Raw genomic sequence first — 26,549 nt, 5'->3', positions numbered from 1 at the left:
AATTTTACACATTTCAAATGAATCTGCTTTTTGCAGTGAAAAGCTGTATTGTTTATAACAGATTTATGTCCTTTTAAACTTACAATTCAATTGGTCTCAAAGAAGGCAAAGACATTTTTCATCTTTATTTTGAAGACTGCATCCTTGTGTTAGCATGTTAAAATATATTTTTTCAAAGAAGACTTTGTGAAACCAATGCCTGCAAACTTATTGATTTTTTATACTGAGGTATTATGTCCCAGGAAGTATGGAATCAAGATTTGTATTTGCACATATTTTGAGCTTTTCTGAAACAGGCAAATACGTTAGTTAAAAAAACCCAGCTTCCTTCATTCAATGTTTTTGTATGTCCAGGGGTTTCTCCATATAGAAACTAAATAAACATATGTTTGTGAATGCATGTGTACAAACACTACAATGCATTTAGAATGTTGTTTTCATTAAAATCAGAGAAATGACTAAAAATTAAACTAGACCGTGTGGGTTTTTATGTCACTTCAGGTAGACTGAAATCTTGTAAACCAAGCAGCAACATAGCTCTGACTATTTTACATTTCAGTTCAAAGGACAGTTAGATGAGTGCAACATTGAAAAATTAATTTGAAAATGCCAATGCGGATAAAGAATATTAAAGGAATTCTAGTTAAAAAAGAACAGTGACTAGTCAGACTCCATATAACCTACTAAAGTAGAGCCTAGTACATCACAAGATGAAAACAGTTCCACAATTAATGGAACATTTTATTTGTTGAAGTTGTTATCAGTGATTTAGCAACACTGCAATTACCCATAATTCCGTATCTTTTAGTCATGTGATAGAAAAACATTGCTGTACCTATCTAGATTCAATAGCAAACAACTTTAATGGTGCATTGGCAATACTTTGGTTGTACCAATTCTTTATCAAGACTATTTTAATACATAGACATGTTCATATTTAACTGCAGCTATTATGGCTTAGCCTGCAGTTACTCAACATTTCACTAAACAGCAAAACTCCCATAGCTTTACTGTATGGCTAGCTTCTATAGAGCGCATGCTTCTATATGAGAAAAACTCAGTCTTCATCAGGGGATGTAGCTCAGTGGTAGAGCACATGCTTCGCATGTATGAGGCCCCGGGTTCAATCCCCGGCATCTCCAGCGGCAGCTGCCGCAGATGCTTTCCTGTCTAACATGCTCTAGGTGATCCTGCTTGAGCAGGAGGGTTGGACTAGATGATCTCCAGAGGTCCCTTCCAACCTTATTGATTCTATGATTAAGAGTAGTTTAAGAATATTTGCGAGTTCACACTTCAGCAATAATAGTCACAATGTTGCAAAACAGAAACAAGCTCCCTTTCGGCAATCTGAACCCCTGGGAGTGACCAGCATTCCAGTAATACCCATAAACTCTGCAGCTATTTTCAAAGGGGGAGGGGGCAGTCAGCACCATAGCAAGTTTTCTCCTAGGTGATGCCTCTCACCTTATCTCACAATCTCCTAGACTAAAATTCTCATTCAAGTTCCTATGTCAGGCATGAGAAGAAAATATATACTCCTGTATTTGAGGAGAGAAATCCTGCAAAGGAACAAGAGTGCAGACAAAAATGCTCTCTGAGATTAGCCTCAGACAAAATCATCTGCCATAATGATTCAGTGCTATCATTCTGAGCAGAAATAATGTGGACATTCAAGTCATCATATCCACTTTACTAAGCCTCCTAATATAGTCAACAGTATCAACAGTAGTTGACCTATAAAAAGATTAGCAAAAAGATCTCATTTTCACTTAGTCCATCATGAAGGAGTATGTATACCAGTTCAAAGCCCATGACTAGAGTAAGGATTAGAGTCATGCTAGAGATCCTTCTTCTGAGGGTGTTGTGTTTCTTAAATTTCTAACCTGAAACTTTTAAACTGATCCATCTTGTTTTACTAACTCCCTTCCCAAATTCCTACAGGAAAACATTACTGCTTTCTGATTCTGCTGAAACATCTGGACCTTAAATGACATATTCTCCTGATAATATTCACTTTTATTCTGACTTTTCTCAGGTTGTCCACCTTTTCCCAGGAGCTCTTCTTCAAAGCAGGACAGTTCATGGTGAGGGCAGCCGCTGGCAGAGCATCTCTCCTGATGATCCCATTGCCTCTGCTGCAGCAGCTCTCACAGAGGACAGCTCATGCTCTCCCTTAACTAATGAGGCAGCCAGCTGAGACCCAAGAAGGACACTTTTGTCTATCTCTATACTTTAAATCAGCTCCAGCCCACACTGACAGTTCATCTCTATTTTCTCTTCAATGGTGTTCTTAGCTGAAGATTTCTGTCCTCTGGCATAGTAAGCAGTCTCTTGAATTCAACATGCTCTAGTGACAGCTTTTTCATCATACAGACTTTGAGCGAGGCATATTCTTTCACAGTGTTGAGTCCTAGCTTTTTTCCTCCAGGGTAGAGTTATACTCCAAATAGCTTTCCCTTTCCTTCTGCTTGTCCCTCAGCTGCAGTCTGAAACACCTAGAGTTTATCTCATGCAAGTCTCCAGCTATTTTTTGGAATAGCGATATTTTAAAACCAGTCATCCATTGTGCTTTGCCCTACCAGAACAGTGATTTTAAAGCAGTTAACAAAAAACATCAGAATATCTGAATAACGAAAGGCAGGGAATCAGAAAAAAAGGGTGTCTGCCGTTTACGACCGCTCAGTTGGCAGGTACAGGCTGAAGGATGTTTACAGCTCCTAGCAGTTTACAGGCCAGAATGCAGGCAGTAAAATGATCCTGCTACTGTATTCTGACTTTTGCAAAACATGGGAGTGCGGAGGATATTGCGCAAGCGCTGGAGCAGCTGCACGGCCTTTCTCCCACTAAACTTTGCTCAGCCAGGCCTGACCCGAGCATGTTTATGTGGAGCCAGCAACCCTTCACCCACTTGGACTATTCTCGCTGCACTGGGAGCCCTCTCGGCAGCCTGACAGCTTCTGCAGCTGCGTAACATCCAGGGGCAGAAAGAGGAGCACAGGAAGATGTGACCCTGGCTTTAATGTGATTTCTGTTGTTTTTTTTCCACACAAAGGGCTGCGTATATATTTAGAAAATAAATCTCATCACGTGTTGGTGGAATAAAGTATTGTCCCAGATGGATAAATGCAGACCTGTATGCAGACAGAGCCTGAGGGTTTTGCCCATGGTACTGCTAGAAATCTGACCCAAATGTTGCAAATAGAGCTCATGCCTTTCAGTCACCAGACTGCTCCTTCCTTTACGTTCAAAACCTGTCTATCAAACCCTCCAAAATAATGGTTACCCAATTTCAGCCAAGTTTGAAAGATAATCCATTTCTTACAAACTTTGTGCAAACAGGCAGCTGTGTCAGGAGAAGAGATCCCAATTTTGGTCCACACTGAAGACAAGGCAGGGACCCTGGCACCCAAGAGGCACCCTACTAGAGAGCAGCAACCCCGCCAAGCGTCACATGTATTTCCACTGGGCAGGAGAGGAGCTCCAACCCCAGCACAGCATGGTGTGTCTCCAGCTCCCACTGGCATGTGGTTTAGTAGGAAGAGCCTTAAATTTGTACCCCCCATCGAGGAAATGGAAGGGCAAAGTCAGCCAAGACACCTTCTACTAGACAACTGCAACACTGCCAATAGTCACGTATCCTGGCCCGCGAGGAGCACAGCGCTGCCCTGAGCACAGCACGTTATGTCTCCAGCATCCAGGATGACATCGGGAACATCGGCGAGGGGTGGGGGAACTGATTGCAATGGATAGCATTCTGGAGGACAAATGAGTAAGACTGTGGGGTCTTACTCATTCTGCTGTTTAGGACCTAGCTGCTGTGCAGAAGGGAATGTTAACACACCTCCTAAGGATAGTCAGCAAGACGTTACTGTGACTGAAACAACTGAAATAATAACAACAATGGAAAATGTTGTTACACCCTTTTCAAAACTTGCCTTAGGGTAGCACAGAAATTTTTTAAAATACTAAAATAGCAACAATGAGGAAATATTTGATGAATACTACACTTCAGAATCTGACACTGTTTTTCACTACCAAAGCTGTTTTCTAATACCAACTCATGTTAACTGTCATGTGCACTAAGGCTTCAAGAGGAAGGAGAAAATGGTGATTTAGAGAGGAAAGAAAGGGAGAACAAACAGTGCCATAGTTTGGAGAGATTGTGGAGTTATCTGGAACCGTTACAATATTCACAGCCTAGTTGTTTATTCACATGCAACTTGGCTGACAGGGAATCCAGGTAAGTTGTTACTTTGTGCATAAAAAATTAGCTGCTGGGCCAATATTCAGAATATTCCTAACAGTTACTGCCCAACTATATCATTCATTTTTTTTTCAGGAATTGGAAGTCATGTTGCTCAAAGCATTCTATAATGTATAAACCATCCTATGAAGACTTATAGAGGCAAATTTGCATTATGAAAGAGACATGCTTCGAAGGAAGCAGTCATCAGAGTAACAGAACTGTTAGTTTTTGGAATAATACTTGTGGGCTGCTGGTATGTATTATAGAAGTTTGGTTTGTTTTGAAAAGCATCCAAGTTTTGAATTACTGGAGCCTTTTCCTCTCAATACTTGGGAAAGGCAATACTTGCCCTATATTTCCTGCAGCTACTATTACACTGTTTGCTAAGAGCTAAACAGAGCCTTTATTTTTGTTTGTCCCCCTCACTGCACATAACTATCAGGAAAATTATGAGAAAACAAATTTCTGTGAAGATAAAGACTGCAAATTACAAGAACTATTCCTAGTAGGCTTTTTCCTATTCAGAATAGAATATGTAATATGACTACTCAAAAACGTTATACAAGTTCTTTATATTTAGCAGAGTCAGCAATCAAGCAGATTAAAATGGAGGATCTCAGTGGGAATCAAATAGTGAACTTATAAACTAAAACAACTGTCCAGTGCAGATGTCTGTTGACAGAAAAACATTAATCTTGATTCTTATGCTTCCCATTGATTATTTGCTTCAGGAAGAAAATGAAAACAAAAAATAATTTATACATGCTCCATAATTTAAACAAACTTGTTGGATTTTTTTTACCTCAATGAGTCATCTGCAACTTGCAGGAAAACACAGTTAAACAGGCAAAGTTAAACCCCAGCATCCATTCCCAAATTGTAAGCTTCTAGCAAGAGCAGGAAAGGTCAAAAAGGTTACATTTGCTATTACTAGATATATTTTGGTTCGTTTTGCATTTCATACGCAAACATTTCTATCACTGTGATCAAGCCTAACACAGCTGATGGAACAATAGGAGAGTGAGAGATAAAATAATCCATGGTGAGAGATAAAATAATAAAACAAGCATTGTGGAACAGCAAGGTTAGCAGAAAAGACTAGGAAGGCAAAAATAGATAAAGCTTCAAAAAAGAATTAAGAACAAGCTAGTGGTCTTCTCTGCATATTAAACTAAGTATGTGAGTTTCTTATTCAGAATGTATCTTCCTCCCCATCAAAAAAGTACACACATACAGATATTTATGTGTATTTATACATGAATATAAATTGGATTGAGAAGTTTTATGTGGGTAATAAGGCTAGGTTCTTTAGTATCATTTTTTATTGCCACATGGTCCTGCTGCGAAGATTTAGGATGTCAGGATCTCCTTTGCTGAAACTAACTCCATTCTTCAACACATTATGCAGATACTGCCTTTAGTGAAGTAAACTTGAGGTCTCAGTAAAATGCCAGACAGCACTGGAGAGCAAAGTTCTCTTTCCACAAGAGGAACAGCAGACTCTTCTCTGCTCATCTGTGACCCTGGAAGATTAGCTAGAAGTGAGAGAGCGGATCAGTCCATCAATTCCTAGGTCAGATGCAGAGAGTAAATACGGTCACTCAGACATTTGGAGCCAGTGCGTCACCAAAGCAGCTGTCTTTTAAGTATTTGGTCACTATTAATCCAAGTCACCATGATGACCTACATATCAAAAACTCTGTTTAGGATCCCATCTGTGCCCCTTGCACTGCCATGTACTCTCTGCACAGACTCTGGGCTTTTAGTAATTCTCTCACTAGCATTTCCTGCACTTATTGCAAAGGCAGCAGCTGCAAATCTCGAGGCATTTTCCCTCCTCTGTATCAGCACTCCACTCAGCACCACATGCAGCATCGCCACCTCAACACAGGCAACTGCAACCTCACAAGAAAGCTGCCACCTGCGACGAGCCAGGCTGGTCACAGGTCACACATTTAGCAGCCAGCTGAGGAGCTGAGCACTAGGCAACGCAAGGCTTGAGGGCTGCCACTCGTGTTCACTACACGCAGCACCCACTGAAGGAGTGTGAAGTTAAAGAGTGAGCACGTTAGACGCCTTTGCATTGCCCTGGCGCTGGACCCCTCAAGGGGTCTCCGCGGCGCGGGGCGCCCCCAACATGGCGACCCCCCCCCCCTCACTCCCCGCGCGCACCCACCGCAGGCGCCCAACGGGGCCGCGCGCGAGCCGGCGCCCATTGGCTCGCTATCGCCCCGGGCAGCCAATGAGGAGCGGCGGCAGCGAAAAGCCCTGGCTCGTGTCCGGACAGCCCAGCGACCGGGGCGGGGAGGGGGCGGTTAACATTGCCCTACACCTAACGCGTAAACAAGGTCACTGGGGGGCGGCGCGGCGGCCAACGCCTCCGCCGCGGCCCCGAGCCGCCCCGCCGCCCTCCTCCGCCTCGGTGCCCCGGAGCCGCTGGCAACGCGCCCGCGGCTGGCGGGGGCTCCCTGTCCCCAGCGGCCGTCACGCGCCCGCGCCGCGCCTCTCCGCGCTGCCCGCGAGGAGACGGCTCCGTTAGGGGGCGTGTCCCGCCCGGAGCCCCGCCGCCGGGAGGCCGTAAATAGAGGCGGCACGTGGCGGCCGCCGGCACAGAGCGCCCGCGGCGCGGAGGCAGCGCCGCAGCCCCACGGCACCTGCCGGCGGACCGCCCGCCAGCCAGCGAGCCAGCCAGCCAGCCAGCCAGCCAGCGAGCCAGCGCCCCGCTGCCGCCTCCGCAGCCATGAAGGCCGCCCGCATCGCCCTGCGCAGCGCGGCGCCGCTGGCGGGGGCCAGCGGCAGCAGCCGGCTGCCGCTGGAGGTGGAGACCTTCTCCCGCTTCTCCCCCTCGCCGCTCTCCATCAAGCAGCTGCTGGATTTCGGTGAGAGCCGCGGCGGCGGCGCCTGGGAGCGCGTCTCGCGGCGGAGCGGGGCGGGGCGGTAGCGGGGCTTCCCTTCGGCCCACCGCCCCGCTGCAAGGCGGTGCTCGTCCTGCCGCGGCCTCGGTTAGCGCTGAGGATACGCTAAAGCGCTGTTTCGGTGGTGTTAGTAGGAAGGGGGGGGGGGTAATAGGTGGATCGGCTGATAGATGTTTTCGTGTTCCCTGCGAAGCGTTATCAGGGAGGAGTCATTAGTCTTTACTCGACGGAGGGGACGGGACGTACTGTACCCGTATCCAGTTACCGCTTTGGCAGCTGTAAAATCTCTGTTCCCATGGCATTTTCAGACGTCACCGTTAAGAAGCCTGTGTTGTTTACAGTGGCTGAGGTGGCTCTCCTAGAGGATTACAAATAAGCTCCGTGTCTACATAGGAAACATGCAAGTATGCCCCCAGGGAAAGGGCTGTGTCCTGCCAGCACCTGACAACGTTCAGCACAAGCATGTACATGCATTTAGGAGAACTGCCAAGTAGTAATAGCATGGTGGTTGCAAATGCGAAGGAATATAGTCCTGAAGTCTGTAGTGAACTGCAAGACAGTAGCTCATACTTAAATGTTAAAACTTTTTTAAAAAAACTTTTTTTGTATATTGGGTTTATCTTATAGGCTCAACTAATGGATGTGAGAGAACATCTTTTGCATTTCTGCGACAAGAGCTTCCTGTAAGGTTTGCAAATATCCTGAAAGAAATTGATCTTCTTCCTGATAAATTACTAAGCACTCCATCAGTACAACTAGTGAAGAGCTGGTAAGTAAGAAACATTAAATTCTGCCAGCAAAATAACATAACATTAACAACCCTGTTGTCCTAGCGTTTATGTGAATAATAGGCAACAACAGCAAAATACACTAGAGATGCAGTCCATTCATCAAAGCTGTTATATGTTGCCTTTGCCTAGCATGCTAAAGTTAATTGGAAAAACAACATGGATATTTTCTAAATTGCATATTTGACCTAATAGTTTAAAATAGCTCATAGAGGAAAATCTATTTTCTTACTTTTAAGAAGAGAGAGGAAAAGATATATGTTGTTTTCATCTAGCACTTACAGATCTGCAAAGCTGACACAAGAATGGGAGAGCAAACTACTTGTTTGATTCTGTCACCGATGAAGTTATTAATAAAGTTTCAGTTCTGCAGCAAATTGCCTTGGCATATGCACTGAGTTTGGAATTCAGTTTGCATGATCTCTGTGGTTATTGACAGTGATTGAATCTGAGTTAATCTTGCTTTACAGGCACAGCTATAGTGTTTGAGAGGATGGCTGACGTAAAGGACAAAATGCATTTGAGCGGGATCCAGAAGTTGTTCTTAATCTAGCCAAGCTGCAGCTGTGCCTTTGCAGAATGTATCTTGGCTGTCAGAGGTTGTCCTAGCTTGACTGGATAAAGAGGCTCAAGTGCTTAGCTTGTGCCAAGCTGATCAAGATCAGGAAAACTTCCTTAGGTAGCTCCCTGATTGGTACTTCTGAAATACCTCACTTTTCCCAAGAACTGTACAGGGAGCCTAGATTCCAAAAGTGATATTTTAAATTCCAGACTGGGTGACAAACACAAGAAAGGAGTCATTTAAAACTTCCAGTGTTTAGGTGTTCAAGAAAAGGCTATTCATGATTCCATACTTCAGTGGAACTTTGATACTTCAAGCTTTCAGCTGACTTGTTTAAGAGTAATGATTAGGACAAGACAGTGTCTTTTTCCAGCTCCTAGACTAATAACAATCAAATAAAGCACGTGTTTCTTGTGTTCTTTTTCAATAGGTACATCCAAAGCCTAATGGAGCTGGTTGAATTCCATCAGAAAAGCCCAGATGACCAAAAAGTCTTACACAAGTAAGCTTTTCCTTTGTTTTCGTTGAGCTTTTCATCTTTCTTTTCGTTTTTCAAAATGTCATCAATTTAGAATGGCAGTACTGTTATTAGCTCAGTTTGATCATTTGTCATGAAATGTTGCACTTGAACTCGTTTAAATCTTTGATCAAGCTGTAGTAATATTGCAAATAAGTATGACCTATTGCAGCTTGCTTTTGGAGGCAGTGCCTTAAGCTGTCATGACAGAGAAATACCAACAAAAATACCTGTGATGTCACATCTCTGCTCCTTCCTAAGGTGTGAACTGGTGATCTTTTTCCCTCCCCACATTCTTCTCTGCTCAGGCTATTACAAGTGAACAAATGGATAGTGAATTTAATATGACTAATAAACACACCTTTTAATATAAAAATACCAAACTCTTCTGCTTTAGGTCGGTGAGTTTTCTTCACCTTGCAGTCTGTTTTCTTCATTCTTTTAAAAGTATTTTAATATTACAGTTACACAGCACAGTTACCTCTGTTTCTGAAGTATTCAATTTTGTACAAATCTTGCCTTGTCTTAGAATAATGTTTCAAAGAGATCTCTTTTTGTTCTAGCTTTATAGATACGTTAATTAGAGTCCGAAACAGACATCATGATGTGGTTCCTACAATGGCACAAGGGGTAATTGAGTACAAAGATACTTTTAAAGTAGATCCTGTCACCAATCAAAATATCCAGTACTTCTTGGATCGTTTCTACATGAGCCGTATTTCTACCCGGATGCTAATGAACCAACACAGTAAGTAGAAATTCTTATCTGAGGAAAAATTTCAATCTAATGAGAAGCATATTAGTGTAAGCTTCTAAAACAGAGAGCTGCTACAGATGATTTCCTGTGAAAGTGAAAAGTTAGAAACAGAATATATGAAGTTTTAATAGAATATTGGTTACATAGACTAAATACTAACTGCAGTAAGTCTTGCATAGAAAACTTGGAGATCTATCTTTGCCTCTGAAAAGCCTTTAGATGTTGAACCAGAGAAGCCAGCATAGCTTGCTGGCAGCAGATAGCATTTGTAACTTAAAAAGGCACAACAGATACTGACTGTATTGTTTATGGTTATGTGCTGTGATCATACTATGTTAGTCTGAACATAGTTTTTCATAATACAGTATTTGGAATTAAATACAGTACTGTTTTCATCTCAAACAGCCCTTCTTTTTGATGATAATATCAGCTCAGGGCACCCAAGGCACATTGGAAGTATTGATCCGTGCTGTGATGTTGTTGAAGTAGTGAATGGTATGTATACTCTCAGATCATTAAAAAAAAAAAAAAATTGTCGTCTTTATTGATGTTTGGTTTTGCTTGCAAGTAATTAACAGGCAACCGACATGTGTTTGTATAGGGTACTGACAAGTCTTTTTTTTGTTTTGCTTTTTAATGAAGTGGCTGAAAACAGTCAGCTGAAATGTGTGCTTCTGTAGAGCAGAAAATTTAAAATATAAAGTAGCAGTAAAATGTGTCTGAATAGCAAGTGATAAATGAGGTTGGAGTTAAAGTTGTCAGTGATGACATCAACAACATCTACTGTTAGATAATCTTATCCCAGATGCATCTGTCTTATAGAATTATCAAATTGTAGTGAAGATTTGCCCATGCTGCTGTGATTGCCTGTTTAGTCTCAGTTCTTAATACATACAGTGGCTGCAACATTATCGTCCCTTGTGAAACACGTGCTTAGTCTGTAACACTCTAGCGGCTAATGCAGTTAAAATTATATTTTGCAGTACATTATAATGAATTGCTACACTGTTTGATATTTCTTTTCACATATTTTATTTAAACAAATATTTCAGATGCTTTTGAAAGTTCCAGGATGCTGTGTGACCAGTATTACTTAACATCTCCAGAACTGAAGCTTACTCAAGTGAATGGTAAGATAGAGGCTTTTATGTTTGTTCTGTTGTCTTATTGATAATCAGATTGCCTTGTCTACTCCAAAGACTTCTATTTCTGCAGCCATAATGGTACTTACAAGTGTATCTATGTTATGCTAGTTCTCTTAATTTGCTTTTACAAGCACCTTATCTAATCTCCCCTGTTAGAACTCAGATGTCATCTTAATTATCAGATTTTCTGAGGTAATTTATATGAATTTGAGGAATGAGGGCTACTGGTCTGTACTTAATGTGTTACGTTGCCAGACAGGAGCTGCGCGTTTGGGGTGGAAGTGGGCCTACTGACTGAGAAACACTGGTTCTAGTCCAAACTGCCTGCATGTCCTCCGGTCTTGGGCAGTCTGCTTAAGTACTCAAATATTAATTCCATTTCATAAGTAAAAGATCTTAATCATCTGCATAGAAATGCGAAAAATAAGACTTTTCAATTTATTTGAAAACAAACTGTGATTAAGCAAATGATAGTTACAATTCAAACACTGTATCAATACATAAAATTATTTGTTCATTTAAAACCCACAAAGACTTGATATATTTTCTTGTTTGTTTAAACATACAACTTGCTTACTATAAAATTCAGAAACAAAACAGTTCTATCTCCATTTTTAAGTCTTAGGGTTTTGTTTTTTCCCTTCCTCTAGGAAAGTTTCCAGGAGAGCCAATTAACATCGTATATGTTCCATCACATCTCTTTCACATGCTTTTTGAGCTCTTTAAGGTATGTAAATACAAGCTATTTCCTCCATATTCTGAGCAGGAGCTTAAATACTTAAATTCTCTACGTAGGTCTGATTGGATTAAAGTTTTGTACAGGATAGTGAGATGTCTAAGAAGTTGTTACGTGGGGAAATAGCTTGGGCAGTTGGGAAAGTAATGATTGCAGCTAGTAGGAACATTTGGACATTCTGATGTGGTTATAACTGGGGCAGGGCAAGGGAGAGAGATAGAATAGGGCCTTCTAGTTGTTTAACATTGGTTTGTGACCTGCTGCTCTTAAGAGCTAGTCCTTAGTGCATTTTTTGCCCTAGTGTCTTGCATGTGGGTTGAGAGGTGATGACTGGGGCTGAACTCATCTGCAGCTAGCATGCAGTGTAGAATTCTGGGAATTGTTAGCAACTGCTGAACTCAGCTCTTGTCCAGAATCCTGCTGACTTTAGTGAACCTATTTTATTTTGTTTACATTGGTGTAGTTTTGTGTTGCTCAAGAACAATGTAATCCTTCAAACTTAGTCTGCACTGTTTAGTTATTTTTAGATGCTCAGCCTCCTGTGCTCATGTTACGTGAAATTGCTAAGTGTATTCTTGAGAACTAGACACTGATAGGAAAGGATGGTAACTGGGCTCAGCCTCTGCATAACACAGATGTGATTTTAAGTGCATATATCCAATGCTTTCTGATAATAACCTTAATTTCTGTAGAATTCAATGAGAGCAACAGTTGAATTTCAAGAGAACAGTCCTTCCCTTTCTCCAGTTGAAGTGACAGTTGTTCTCGGACATGAAGACCTCGCAATTAAGGTAATTTATTGGCCAAAACCAGCATAAGCTTAATGTAATTTTTGTGATTTCATATGCTACCACAAATACTGTTAAAGAACTTGATACCTCCTACAACAGGTCAGAGATACTATGCATGAGCCTTCTGTTGATGGCCTCCATCCAGAGCAATTATCTAGCTGAAAAAGAATATGCTACAAACAAATGTCTGCATTTATGGGAGAGTTTGCTCAAATACCAGCATTTTAAATACTGTTTTTAGTATATGACTGCAATTGACTTTATTCTCTCTTAAATCAGATCTCTGACAGAGGAGGTGGTGTTCCAGTAAGGAAAATTGAGCAGCTATTTAGTTACATGTATTCTACAGCACCAAGGCCAAGGATGGATGATGCTCGACAAACTCCTCTTGTAAGATAATTTCAATACCTGTATTGCTAATAAAATATTATAAATATTGCATAGAATAATAGATTCATCTTAAATAAGGAAACATTATGTCCGTTCCTTTGCTTTGTAGAGCATACAGAGATTATTGAGCCTCAGAGATATGAATTAATGCTTTCTGGAATAGTTTTTAATTGTCTATTGTAGATGACAAAAACATGTCCTTTGGAGGATATAAACAAAGAACATTAGCCCCTGAATCTAACTCTTTCCCCCCCCCCGTCTTTTATTCCAATGGCAATAATTTAGTTGGTCTTCACTCCCACTCAGTGCTCAGACATACTATAAATATTTTATGGAGGCAAACACAACTGGTGGTAGGATTAAAATAGTGTTGTTTTGCTAGTAGCAATCAACTTCTACTAAACAAACCTTAGTAGGAAAAACGGGAAGGGAAAATAAATTTATTGCATTAAAGTGAGACACATATATAGCCCTTTCTTCCTCCATTGAGGTTTGATTTAAAAGCTCTTTCAGAATTTAAGATGGTCTGTTCAATATTCTTTATAAACTGGTCAGAACTTTATTTTCTTTTAAAGGAAGAGGAAATGCAGAGACTTTTTAATAGTTTAAAATCTCTGAACACCTTCCAGTTACCTAATTTTATATCATAAGAGCTAGTATGGAGGGAAAAAATCTTAATTTTGTTGTACTTTATTTTTTAGGCTGGCTTTGGCTATGGCTTGCCAATTTCTCGTCTGTATGCTAAATACTTTCAAGGAGACTTAAATCTCTACTCCATATCCGGTTATGGAACAGATGCTATTATCTACTTGAAGGTATGTGTTTTGATAACCAGCAATAATGTAATGAGGTAACTACTTTGGCATCATTGTAAGGAAAACAAATTTTCTGCTCATGAGTTGAAAATCTCATTTTGACTATGAGCCAGAAAGGGTTATGACTGGTGTTTAGAAGTAAAAGGTCACTCACTATTCTGCTGTATACATGTTGCATTTCTGTCTAACTGTTCCACAGCACAACATGAAATGATTTTTTAATTGCAAAATATAGAGGAGAAGGGGAACACATTTTAAAGTTTTTTCTATACTTCTGTAAATAGAAGTTCTGTTCCACTGTTTCCAAGATTTTCTTGAAAACATGCTACTGAATACTTCTAAGGCCTATAAAGTACATAAATATGATCTGATGTTGCATTTGTCCTGCTGAATTTTCCATGACAAACCTGGATACTAAAGCACATCTTAATTATTGCATCTATTTAGAAACATTTGCATAATTTTTCTCTATTACTTGAGGCTTAATACTTGAAACATACTGCCTGAGTTTTTGTAAAATGGCATTATTGAGAGGCAGAAACTGAGTAACTTTTCTCCTTCTTGATTTTAGGCACTATCAACAGACTCGGTAGAAAAACTCCCAGTTTTTAACAAATCTGCTTATAAGCATTATCAAGCTACCTCAGAGGCAGATGACTGGTGTGTCCCAAGTAAAGACCCAAAGGATGTATCGAGACAGAGTGCATCTTTCTGAAGAGAAGTTGGTATACAAGGCACCCAAGGGGATCAAACTGTCTTCTGAACAAGGACTGGTGTTTGGAAGTATTCGTTTACTTTCAGACAGGCAAATTTTTCAGTATTGTGACTGACAGAAAGATCAGGCATTTATAATCTAGACTGTATGCATTGAGTACAAAATCTTGCTGTGAACTTCAGGATAAGGAAAATACAAGTACATGGAGGGATGTGTGCATCTTTTGCTATGTCTTTTTTAAAAAAAAGAGATGGATAAAGAGGAAATTCAGTCTATTTTTTTATCTTATGATCAAAGACTTAATGCAGTAAAGGTGTGCATTTTTTGGGTCCTCTCTAATCCTTTAATTCTGGATTCTGATAAATGTCAGTTATAGTGGTACATATTTTCCTCCTAGACTAGTTATTAGCACCTCATTTTATTACAGAACAGGTAGATAAGTGCACCTGTACTTCAAAACTGTATTTATAACATTGGGAAAAGATCCTCTTAACATGGCAGGCTGGTAGCAAGATACAAACAGCATACAAATGCTGCCTGACTGAGAGGGAGGGAGACTGTTTTTCTTATTAAAAAGAAATTCTACTTAAAAACAAAACATAAGCCTCTGTATTCCAGTAGTAGTTCTTATGTGATGCCCTGCTCTGAGTTACATTGCTTGAATTTTCTTTTTAAGCTGTTCATGAAAAAGTAGCAAGGTAAGGCTCCTGTGCATAAGATACTAAGAAGGAAATCAGGATACTTTAGGGAAGAAGTAGAATGACACTTGGTCATAATAGCAAGTGGAATTGAAAGATTTTTGGTGTGTTTTGTGTAAAAATGGCATGGGAAACAGTATGTTTAAAAATGGTTCTTTTTTTGTCTTGCTTTTAGAAGATTAGTGGTTCAGTAAACTAAACCAAAATCCAAAAATTGGGAAATGTGGTTCAAGTTTTACTTCTGTGTAAAATCCAAGAACCTATCCACAGCGTTGATAAATTTGTTTTGGACCATACTTTAGCTCAAAGGTGTACATGGGAATTCTAAAACTTGAAAGCTATAATGAGCACTAAACCTCTGAAAGGTTTTCAGGAATAGTGGTGGTGAAACTGAATTTTCGTGTAAGAACTATTCCTTGCAGTGGAAAAGGTTTAGGAAATGAGAAGGTTTAAAATATGAAAAGCGATGAAAACTATAAAAAATAACTTTCATGAACAGCAAAATAAGGGGGAGTGGCCACAGGAACAGTGTCAGTAGGAAAGAGAGCTGTTGGGAAAATACTGTATTCTCCGTTAGCTTCTTCCTTTCCCATCTTTTGTGTGGATTTTCCCCCTCATAAGTGAGGTAAACTTAACAACAGAGTGGAAGTCAAGTACTATTTGGAATTGCCAAGCTGGCCAGTCAAAGTTCATCAGAGCTATTTATTATTACTTGAAACCTTTTTGACTTACTAGCATCATTACCTTAAATGTGTACAATCCTTGGCAAAAGGCTGCAAATACAGCATTTAAAGCATCCTGCCTAGTTGTATGATAGCTTTCTAAAGCTGAGTTGTATGTGTTGCGTAGAAAGCCACTCCATACTCTACTGTGAATATCAAATACATTTCTTAATAGCAATAAGAGAAAACTTGAATTACCTTTGTGTTCTAGCAGTCTTGTTGAGATAGATTTCTCAACCAAAAAAAACTAAAATAGCATTCTGATATGCTTTACTTGTTTGAGAAACTAAGTTTAGAAGCATTTTTGATAATTACTGAGTATAATGACTTAAGTACTGCATAGAGGCCCAGTTACTCCAGTGAATAACTTGTAGTCACCAAAAGTCACCATATTATTTGTCTTTGAGCTCAGCTTACTGAATGGATAATAAAAATGAAATATCTCTGTCTAGAAAACACAGGTGTGAAAAGATTGCCTTCACTACCGTAATATACTTGAATACTTTGTTGATTTTTGTATTGAATACAAGGTCACAAAAACATACCTAAGTAGTCATTGTTGATAAGTAAACACAGATTATACCTCTTTCTTTGTGCCCAATTATGCTTGAACATGAGTTGTGGTCTCATGACATACTGTATATTTGTAATATAGCTGCAGCTACACCAGGTGGGAGCTGTAACTTGTATTTCAAAGCAGTTGAAGCACCCAGGTGCTGTAAAAAAATGTCTGTAATAGTGCTTGCAGATAGAAGCTTTCTGGATAAATGTAATTTTTGGAAGTTTTGTGTTCAGAACACTTCCACAATGCAGACATTGGGGCATGCATAGCACTTAGGAAACCCATGTGGAATATCTTTTAACGTTAAAAATTACTTAAGGGCTAGCCACCTAGCTATAGTGCCTTTTTCAGCAGTTACTGATATTTTTTAATTACTATTATTATTACTGATAATAAAGCTCTAGTTTAAAGCTTTTTACTGCTATGTGGGTATTCAAATAATTTGATAATAAAAAAACATGTAAATGGTTGACTGGTGTCTTTATGTCTTTTAAGAAGTCTACTGCAAGCATGGGATATTCCACTGTTTTTTGTATGGTTATTTTTCTTTAAGATTTCATATGGAGTTCAGCAAAACAACTTTCATACTGCATCAAATAGGCATCGCAGAGGAGAGAAACACTGAAGCATTGGTCAGCATGTGCTAATGTTAGATGTGCTGAGAATTTACTTGGCAGTTGAAGTCTGTGTATTGCCTCACATCATCAATTCAGTCTTTCCTTAGGGAGGAGAAATTGGGAATCCTTCATCAGTGCAGAGTCTACCCTCTTTAGTATCAATTTACTGTTCTTCCGTAAACTCAGAAAATGAAAATTGACTACCAATTTTAGTTTTATACAAAGATATTTTTTCTGACACTTTACCTAAACAATTACTTCTAATGTGAAAATTATGTATTCTATTGAGATATTCTGTAGCTCTTGCACTGGAATTTTAAATTCTGTAGTTTGCTTTGTATAACACTTGTGATTTCAGGATTTAAAATTATGATTTCCAACCTCCCAGGCTTTCTGTAGTCTTGGTCTTTTAATTTTCAAGACTTTCTAGCTCTTGTGAAATGTGCTGAGAACCTAGATGTTGGCCTGGATGAGTACAGTAAAAAGCAAGGGGTATTTTGAATGATCTGAATATAGTTTTCAGAAGAAATATTTTTCTTCTTGTATACTATTTAAAAGAAGCAATTCTCATCTTTTCTAGACGTTGGTGAGGTGGGGGTTTTTTGGAGATGGGATGGGGTGGAGGGCAGAGGTTAGAATCATAGAATGGTAAAGTTGGAAGGGACCTCTGGAGGTCATCTAGTCCAACCCTCAGCATAGCCTGTATGGGGGTTGAACCCGCGACCTTGGCATTAGCAGTACCACGCTCTAACCAGCTGAGCTAAACCTGCCTCCAAAAGAGAACATTATTTTAGTAGATGATTTTTGATACTTACAGTCTTCCTGGTAATGTCCACTGGTTTCAGTCACTTCCAAGAATCAAAAATAATCTGTAACTAGGAGCAAAGAACTCAGTTCTTCTTAAAGGGGAGTTTAAAGTCCCCTTAGACTTTAAGGGGGACCTAAAGTCTTAAAGTCTCCCTCTTCTTAAAGGGGAGTTTTTTCAAAGTGTAGACAGAGCTCTTTGAGCCAAGAGAATCTTGCCTTGTCTTACCTCTTCTGATAAAAGCATCAATGACCAAGTTACTTGACTTCAACCTTTAAATTTTTACAGTATTGTGGCGAATTCATTGTCCTTTTATATAGTGTATAAAGACCCTAGAAAGCAGCAGAGGTTTCAAGAGCTGTCAGATAATGAGTTTTCTAGTTGCTAGGAAATCTGACTCTAGGAAAACTGACCACAAGCCTCAGTCTTCTCACCAGAAAGATTTGCTTTCGGTTTTAGCGTTGAGAAACAAATGCTAAAGTTTGTTTAGTTTGTTTAAACCATTCTTTTCAATGCAATCATTATATCAATATATTTCCATCTGACTTTAAATTCTGATGTTTGGCTTGTATTATCTGATTGTTCTTGGATAATACGTGCTTAAATATTAATTTCACAAGCCTTTCCTAGCCTCCTAAATTACATCTTGTCCCTGCAAAGTCCTACTTGCAGAATAAGGATAAACTGATTTTCTGAAGTCCTAAGGGGGATCATAACCATCTCATAATACAAATCAGTAGGCAGTCCCCAGAAGACTAGTTGCAGAGGTTGAGTTGATAAGTGGATCTTCCATGGCTGCTGCTGTGTAACTGTTATGGTTAGGAAGAAAACATTCTACTACAAGATTCCTGACACTTCCACTGAGTTTAACCACCCAGACTTCAAGTAGGATTCAGCCCTTCACAAATAACTTATTCCACACGCAAAACAAAAATATCCCTTTCAGCTCTGAATCATTGGCACACAGGACTACAGGTACTGGACAGAATAGACTGCCATAACATAATATTTCTCTGCAAGTGGCAATTTAACAGACTTTTATTTTCACGGGAATATCTTACATTTCTCTCAATTTATAAAGATAGAGTAACTTTTAAATACATACATACATATATATATATATACACACACACACACATAAAATGTAATGTGTGTGTGTGTGTATATATATACATACACACACACACACACACATATATATACACACACACATATATATATATATTTTGCCTGGAGGATCAAAGGCAAAAGATGGCCAAACTGAGGGGGTGTGGCACTGAACCTACAAGGTGCCTCTTTGTTTGCTCAGTTTCCCCTTCCTAGCACTGTTTTTCCGCTTGCTGCACGGGCCCTGCGGAGACACCACGATGGCCAAGGGAAGCGCAGCCATCCTCGCAGCATGCTGTGCTCACAGGCCTTCTCTGCCAGTTCCTATGGGTATAGAAGGCTCCAAAAATTGGAATATTCTTTTTTTTTTCCCCTGCACAAAACCCAGTGAGGAAAAGGGGCCACGCAGCCAACTCCTGATTCAGCAAAGCACCGGACGCGATTCACTGACTGAACAACAAGCAGTTGTTCAGTATCATCACTTTCCTATCACTTAACCCAGCTTCCAGAGTGGCCAGACTTTGCCCTCGGTGTGTGCTAATGCCCTTCCTGTAGTGCTATTACAAAAGCTCTTAGAGCAGCCTTTATTACCTTTGGTAAGAAATACTACTGGATTCGAAAAACAAATTTTTTCTCCCTTGTGGTAGGGATGGTGACTTAAGAGTATCAGGTTATAACTATCTGCCCTTAATTTCTTGAGCCAACAGAAATGAGAAATTAGTACTCTATGATTTTCCAGGCTCTGCTAATTGGGGGTGAGGAGGGAAAAAAGGGGAGGAACAGTGAACAGGAAGGGGCATTTTTCTATGTTAACATCTTTGAGTTTGCTTTCCCCAAAAAGCTTATGCCACAATTTTAAATCACCTGTATCCAGCTCCTGTATTAGAGGACCTCAGACGCCTTTGTGTATCTCCTATGACGTGCATATTCAGGATGGTAAGACCTCTTCGGTACCTGGCCAGATGCTGCTCCTCTGTTCATTCAATCAGAAAAAGCAGGACTCCCTTGGTAGGCAGTCTCAGTTGGCTCTTCTTCTCTCACTCACCTTATAGGAAGTCCATGTAGACAGCCTGAATTGTTCCATGCCATCCTAAATATTGAATGGGAGCAAACCGTCTTTTGAAATTAAAGCAAATTTTTTTTGTATAGGTGTTCTACAGAAGAAAAATATGCATAGGATATCAGAAGATGCTTGTCACCAACCCTCCTCTAAATTGCTTCTACAACTAAGTCAGGTCCGACTAAAACCCAGACTGACCTGCAATGCTGGGAAATGCAGCAAGATGAGTGACCACTTTTGACGGCTGCAGACAGAGCAGCCTCTTGCGAGTTGAAAGGGAGATCATAGCTTACAGCAGCCACTTTTTAAATTATGTTATTGTGATATATCTGGGTAAGCCTGCTCTCTGGAGGGCTCAGATAAGAATGGCCAGTAAAATGAAGATAGTGGTTTCTGTCCTGTAAATTAGGTTTTCTTTCCTGTGTCTCCGGAGAAGGCAGAGCCTCAAAACGGAGAACCTTGTCATGGGATTCAGCTCACCAAGTGTGACAACTTAACGTGGCACTATGTAAGTATCTGTATGCCTGTGCCCTCCATGTGAGTTGGATCTTCAAGCTCCCACTATGGTGACAAGTGTATCCTGAGGACCATAAAAGCTATTTAGCTTTTCCTGAAGTAGTCACCTACCTTTGCCAAGCTGTATAGTTCTCCTGTCTTCAGTGACCAGAGTTCAACTGACTGTAGTGGGACCTTAGACACCTAGCTCACATATAGGCACCTACATTTAGGTGCCTTCAGCTGCCTCTCAGCTGGTTCAGTTTCCTAAATACAGACACTTGATGCTAGGAGACGTTCCAGAGTATCCTGCTCATGTCCCATCTGCCACCTCAGTGGTTATACCTGCCAGTCCCATGCAAATATTTGGTATGACTTTCTCAGGTATTAGTGAACCTAAACATTTAGGCAAATGGTTCAAGCCCCCTTACTAATCCTGGGGGGTTGTGGGAGGCTGAAAATACAGAGTTCAACCATCATCACCTCGCTGTCATTGCTGGCACAGTTGATAGATAATGAAAAATTATCTTCTAGATAATACAGCCCTGTGCAACTCCTCACCATTGCCCTGCATTTCCCAGCTTGATGTGTCTGTCTGCATTTCTGACCAGCCACAGTGCCCCATGGCTGCAGGAGGTGGCATGAGGCCCCTTTCCTGGAGCTCTGCACCCACATACAGCAACACAAGCACTTGAGGATGGAGACCTCTCTGAACTAATATGCCCTGCCAGAGCCCAAGCTTACACTGTGTGGGACAAACAGATACTACTTGTTTGCCAACTGGATGGGTTTTTAGAGAAAATTAGAAGTTGACTGTAACTGATACTGAATATTGTTAAACAGCATTAGGCATATTGAGAAATCAGGTGCACTGCTCACCTTTTCATGAGCATGTTTGCTTGTGGCTTTCTCTTTTCTATAGCATTGCAGTCCACAGCACTGCTGGTTGATTTTTAACAAATTAATGGGGAAACAGGGTAGAACACCTGGCAGGGATATTTGTCCTTTCCTCCAATCAGGGTGGCATGCACAATTAGTGATGTGCTTTGCAACGGGCATTGGTGACAGACAGTCACTCCCCTGCTGACGAAGGATATCACTGGAGGAATTCAACCTTTGGGCAGAGGTGGACCAGATGGTCTCTATGACAGTGCATATTAACAGGTACATGTTGTTGCATCACAGATGTGAGGAATCTGTTTGCACAGGCATAAAACTCGTGTTGACAAAGAAGGACTTTCTTCTGCTTAGCCAGGACCTGATATAAAATCCTCTGAAGTCTCTGGGTAGCTTTCCACTGTTTCTACTCAAGTTTGCCACAGGGCTTACATATATATACAAAATGAAAAAAGCTTCGTTTTGAAAATCTGACCTGGGAGACTCTTGGGGTTTTCATTGTTCGTATTATTTGCGGAGATGCCCAGAAACCATCTACTGGTCCAATTCACTTCACGAGTGTTGCCTCTGTGCCCTTGCCCTCCTGGTCCTCTGTTCTTCCTGTTCCTGCTGCTGGTGCCCATCAGCACACACCTGCATAGCTGATACTCTGTGCTTCAGAGGCATATTATACTTCCAAAAGCTTTTGATGATTTGTCAAGGCCATTAGATGATCAGTTCACTTAAGCAAAATAAAATCTTTGCACTTTCTGCCTATTCCCAGGCTTCTCACTCTTGAATGACAACATCCATGTCAAAATAGCTGGAGAAATGGCAAAACTATCCACTGGAGTACCATAAATTGATTCAGCCAGACCCTGGAAATTACATTAGAGAGATTAGTATTCAAGGCTGACTCAAAGAGACATTTTTATCTTTCTCCAAAGAGTTGTCCTTGCCTTCTCCTTTGCTCTGCAGCAGAATGACATTCTCCATCTGAGAGTGTTTCTGTTAAGGGAAAGGATGTGTCTTGACTTTAAATATGTACCATTGCAGTCAAACAGAGCAGAAGAGAACTGAAGATCCTCCCATCTCTTCGCAGGTATGAGTACATACATTACTAGAGGAAACTGGAGTTTTGGGGACAAATTCTATCCAAAACAGCAAGCTTTTTCAGAGGAGGGTAGCTTCATTTTGAAAGATCAGAAAGGACATTAAAGCAAAGCTGTTGGCCATGAAAGGCTAAAATAAAAGCTGCTAAAACAAAGGCTGGTTTTCTTCAAAATACATTAGCACTGAAAAGTTTCTTTGGCTTTTTTTTAAAAAAAGAAGTATATCAGTGCATTGGTGGACATTGCGCTAAGTTTTCACTTATAAAGGTTTTTTAAGATAATTGTTTTCAGAAGCAGCTATTCAATTGTTTCATTTCTTATAGAACGTGGATCAGTTCCAAAGCTAACAGATGAGGTGCCTACAGGCATGCCTGAGAACTTCAGCTGATGCAACTACACGTTCAGTAGTGAACATTGTGCTAGTCTGTAATATGCTTTTAACATATGCTAACCCTGTATTTTTGCTTTTTCAAGCTATACAGGAAGTGTAAAATAATGTGTGATCAACATACTGCTCAGCTGGTTAGAGCATGGTACTGCTAATGCCAAGGTCGCGAGCTCAATCCCCATATGGGCTATGCTGAGGGTTGGACTAGATGACCTCCAGAGGTCCCTTCCAACCTTACCATTCTATGATTCTATGATACTAATGCATACGAATGAAAATGTTTGTTAGAGTGGTAATAATTCTTCTTTATACCTTGAACGATGTGCACTGAAAGCTAGGAAAAGGTTCCTGTCGAAACCAGGGAATTCTGGACAGAGCCAAAATGGTTTCATCTGCCGGTCAGTAGAGGAGAAATACATACTTCTGAAGGTCTTGGGAAGACAACAGCCATACTGATTTTTCAACCCCTTAGGAGCATAAGATCTGGATAAGGACCCGTATTACTATTACGGTACGCCACATGGCATACAAGATAGCACGTATTGCGATGGAGGAATTTACTATAAACAGATACAGCTGGGGAGGACAAGGAGTGTGTGATGTACATTTAGGTAGTCTAGAACCCAACTATATTGAACAGAAATATGTGTACATGGACAATTTAAAAGTACTGAACTACCTGACAGCTCTCACCTCAGCCCATTGACCCCTCCCCAGCGCAGCAGGACCAGTCCATCAAAAACCCTGTCTCCAAGCACCAAGCCGAGTGAAGGAGGTGAGCTCACAGCCTTCCTGATGGAGCTGGGTGAGACAAGACGCCCAGGCCTGCGCTGCGAGGTGTGGGTGCAGGACTGGTGTGGAGGCGTCCGTGCGTCCCTGTCCATCTGTCCTGGTGCTGGAGCACTCAGCTTGGAGAGGAGCTTTGTCGTGCATGGGACAGACAGATGGACGGACCCTTCAGCAGCTTGCGGCGGTGCCCAGCTGCAGCTTGGGCTCGTTTCATGCGGGCAAGGCTTTTAACAAAGTGAAATTCAGGGAACGCATGGCTGCTTACAGCTTTCCATCCTTTCTTCCCCCTTTTATTCTTTTTCTCTTGCCCCGAGGACAAGCCCTGGAGAAATCCCCAGCATAGCAGCCTCCTCCCACGGGGGCTGCGGCTGGTCAGAAGCCTGAAGCCAAGAGCACCAGCAGTCGGCAAGTGCTCCCTGTGCCAGGGATAGGGCTCCAGAGGTCCGTAGGGAGCAAAGAGCACATGAAGACATTAGATGTGTGGGATCTAGGCAGGACACAAGAGCAGGTGAGCCCGTGAAGAAGGACTCCTGCCCTGGGTAAGTGCCGAGCACAGCCTGCCTCCGCCGGTGCTATGCCAGGCGAGGTGCAGCTGTGGCACCCCACTCTGCGCAGTGCTCTCCTTCCACCCCTGCCCTGCGAGCACCATGCTGGGGAGAGGTAAGAGCTACCCAGGCACCATGTCAGAGGGGAAAAAGAAAAAAACGTACCAGAAGTGTTTTTCAGATGTTGGCAAGAAGACAGAGAGGTTTAAATCGCGGGTGAAGGGCACCTTTCCCCATCCACCCTATGGCTGCAAAGACACCGTACAACCGCGGGATACATGTTCAAAGCCCAGCGTAAGCATAAACATTTATTACTTCTCTTCCTTGCAGGTGGTAGAGGCGCCATTAGTTTAGAGACAGACTTTGTCTTACAATCAGAGAATCACAGAATCAGTAAGGTTGGAAGGGACCTCTGGAGATCATCTAGTCCAACCTCCCCGCTCAGCAGGGTCACCTAGAGCACGTTAGACAGGGTCGCATCCAGGCGGGCCGTGTTCCTCTCTGGGTGCGGATGTGCCTGTGCAATTCATTTCAGATCATTTTTACCCGGGGATAAATTCCCTTTAGTGTACCACAGAAATTGCCTCAATTAAAAACTGCCAAAAGTGCTTTAAGGTGAGGGGAAAAGAAACCACCGTAATTCTGTGGAGTCGCAGGAGGAATGGGCCCGGATCGCAGACCCAGCTCTCCGGCGAGCTGTGGCACCGGGAGGTGCCTTCACCGCGGACGTGCGCAGGCAGCGTGTCCTCGGGCCCCGCGTGCGCCTCCCTCCGCGCCCAGCTCCGAAACGGCAGGTTCAGCTCGCGGCGGGGTTGCCTCGGCTCTGGTGGATGGATGTAATCCAGCAGCCCTCGCCGCCACTGGGGCTTTCAGGTCGGTTTTTACTCCGTGTGGATGTTCAAATCCCCGTGCAACGCTTTGTCGGCGAGCGGCTTTGCCCTGAGCGCGGCGTTTTCTCTTGCCCTGTGCTCTGCAGCGCGCCGCGTGCGTGCACCCTGCCCGAGCGCTGCGCTGCCCTCCAGCAACGCCCGCGTTTCCGTGCGGCCCGAGCCGTGCCCGGGCACCTACGGGTCGCGCAGGTCTGTTCCCCCCCCCAGGGAGCTCTACAACCCGGAAAACATTTTTTGCAGGTCTTGCTGCTCTTCTGCCGCCTCTCGTTTTTCCTCACAAGAGTCGTGCCCTTACGCTTGGTCCCTGGCTAGGTAGTAGTTATTGGGTTATGAGGAATCGGCAAAGGTCTCTTTTCTTGATCCAAGTTATCTGGATTCAAAAAAGCAGGGACACAGCTGGCAGGCTTACTGCGACTCTCCGGCAAAGCAGCTCCCCATTACAGTTATTGATGAAATAACCTAGCTCGGTCCTAAGTGTGGCGCAGGCAGTCTGCAGCCGGCACGATTGCGCTGCTGCAAGGGGAAAATGCGGGGGTATTCTGGCACTAAGCAAAGGGCTAATATCAGCATCCCTAGCCAGCTCTAGCATGAAATAATGGACCAGAGCAGCTAATCAGTGATATAAAAACCACCGCGTGCCCTGCTGCCCCTGTCTCAGATGCCTTAATTGTAATTTAGGAGCGCTCCATAGGGTGCCTGTGCGAGGTAAAGGACAACCACCCAGCTGCCGTGAGCTAAGAAAACACAAACCGTGTATTAAAACCAAACAGGTCGCTGGAATACTTAATATACATTGACACCTTTCCACTTTGTGTGTTGCAAAGCTTGAGATGCATTTGGAGAAATAGTCGGAAACAAATTTCTGAGCAGCCAACCAATTTCCACCTGACAGCTGCTGCACATAGTAATCTTCTATGACCCACTCATCTGCTGTACCAGAAGTCCCTGCTGTTCCACAAATAGAGGCTGTGGTAGATCTTTCCAGTACCTTAATATAATTCTTAGGGAGGTTAAGGTGTCAGACACTAGCTAGGCTTTGGTATCTCTGCTAATAGCATGCTCTACACTGTCATTTAGTAGAAGAGCAAACTCTGGGGAGTATGGGGAAATTCTACTTCCATAGCCTGAAAGTAAATGGAAATATTGCTCTGTCCAGCCCATTTATGGCTTGCAGCATTTCAGAAAAGCAGCAGCATCCCATCAAGAGCCCTGCAAACCTTCAAGCGTATTGAAAAGCTAGCATGCCTCTTTGGCTTCTCAGAGTTTAATAAAGGTATGTAATAACATTGGCCACCCCAGACTGTTTCAATCTTCCTTCCAATCTTAAATGCTGAACTCTTATATATTTGATTTACAGGCATTTGTCCCAAGAGCAAAATTTCTTGCCAAAAGACTTAGCACACTTTCAAATGACTTTCTTAAAATATGAACGAGCCCAGGAGAGCCTCTGTGACCGGTTTAATTGGTGCAGCAGTGCAGTGCAGCTGAGAGTAAAGCTGCCACCTT

At 41.9% G+C, this 26,549-nt stretch overlaps 1 protein-coding gene and 1 non-coding gene across 2 annotated transcripts; both read left to right on the top strand.

Moving 5' to 3' along the window:
* Positions 1 to 1,070: 1,070 nt before the first annotated feature.
* TRNAA-CGC (transfer RNA alanine (anticodon CGC)) lies at positions 1,071 to 1,142 on the top strand. The gene has a single exon. It is a non-coding gene; the product is annotated as a tRNA-Ala (tRNA).
* A 5,722-nt stretch (positions 1,143 to 6,864) lies between these two features.
* PDK4 (pyruvate dehydrogenase kinase 4) lies at positions 6,865 to 16,828 on the top strand. The gene is made up of 11 exons (XM_062569149.1): positions 6,865 to 7,125; positions 7,789 to 7,930; positions 8,942 to 9,013; positions 9,592 to 9,776; positions 10,191 to 10,280; positions 10,838 to 10,915; positions 11,581 to 11,657; positions 12,359 to 12,457; positions 12,737 to 12,847; positions 13,549 to 13,662; positions 14,234 to 16,828. The coding sequence occupies exons 1-11, from the start codon at positions 6,987 to 6,989 to the stop codon at positions 14,375 to 14,377; spliced, it is 1,251 nt and encodes a 416-aa protein (XP_062425133.1). The 5' UTR covers positions 6,865 to 6,986; the 3' UTR covers positions 14,378 to 16,828.
* The last annotated feature ends 9,721 nt before the right edge of the window (positions 16,829 to 26,549 follow it).

Source organism: Rhea pennata, chromosome 2, assembly GCF_028389875.1.
Source record: "Rhea pennata isolate bPtePen1 chromosome 2, bPtePen1.pri, whole genome shotgun sequence".
Classification (NCBI taxonomy): domain Eukaryota; kingdom Metazoa; phylum Chordata; class Aves; order Rheiformes; family Rheidae; genus Rhea; species Rhea pennata.
The sequence above is the reverse complement of the archived record's forward strand: the minus strand, read 5'-3'. Positions and strand labels throughout refer to the sequence as shown.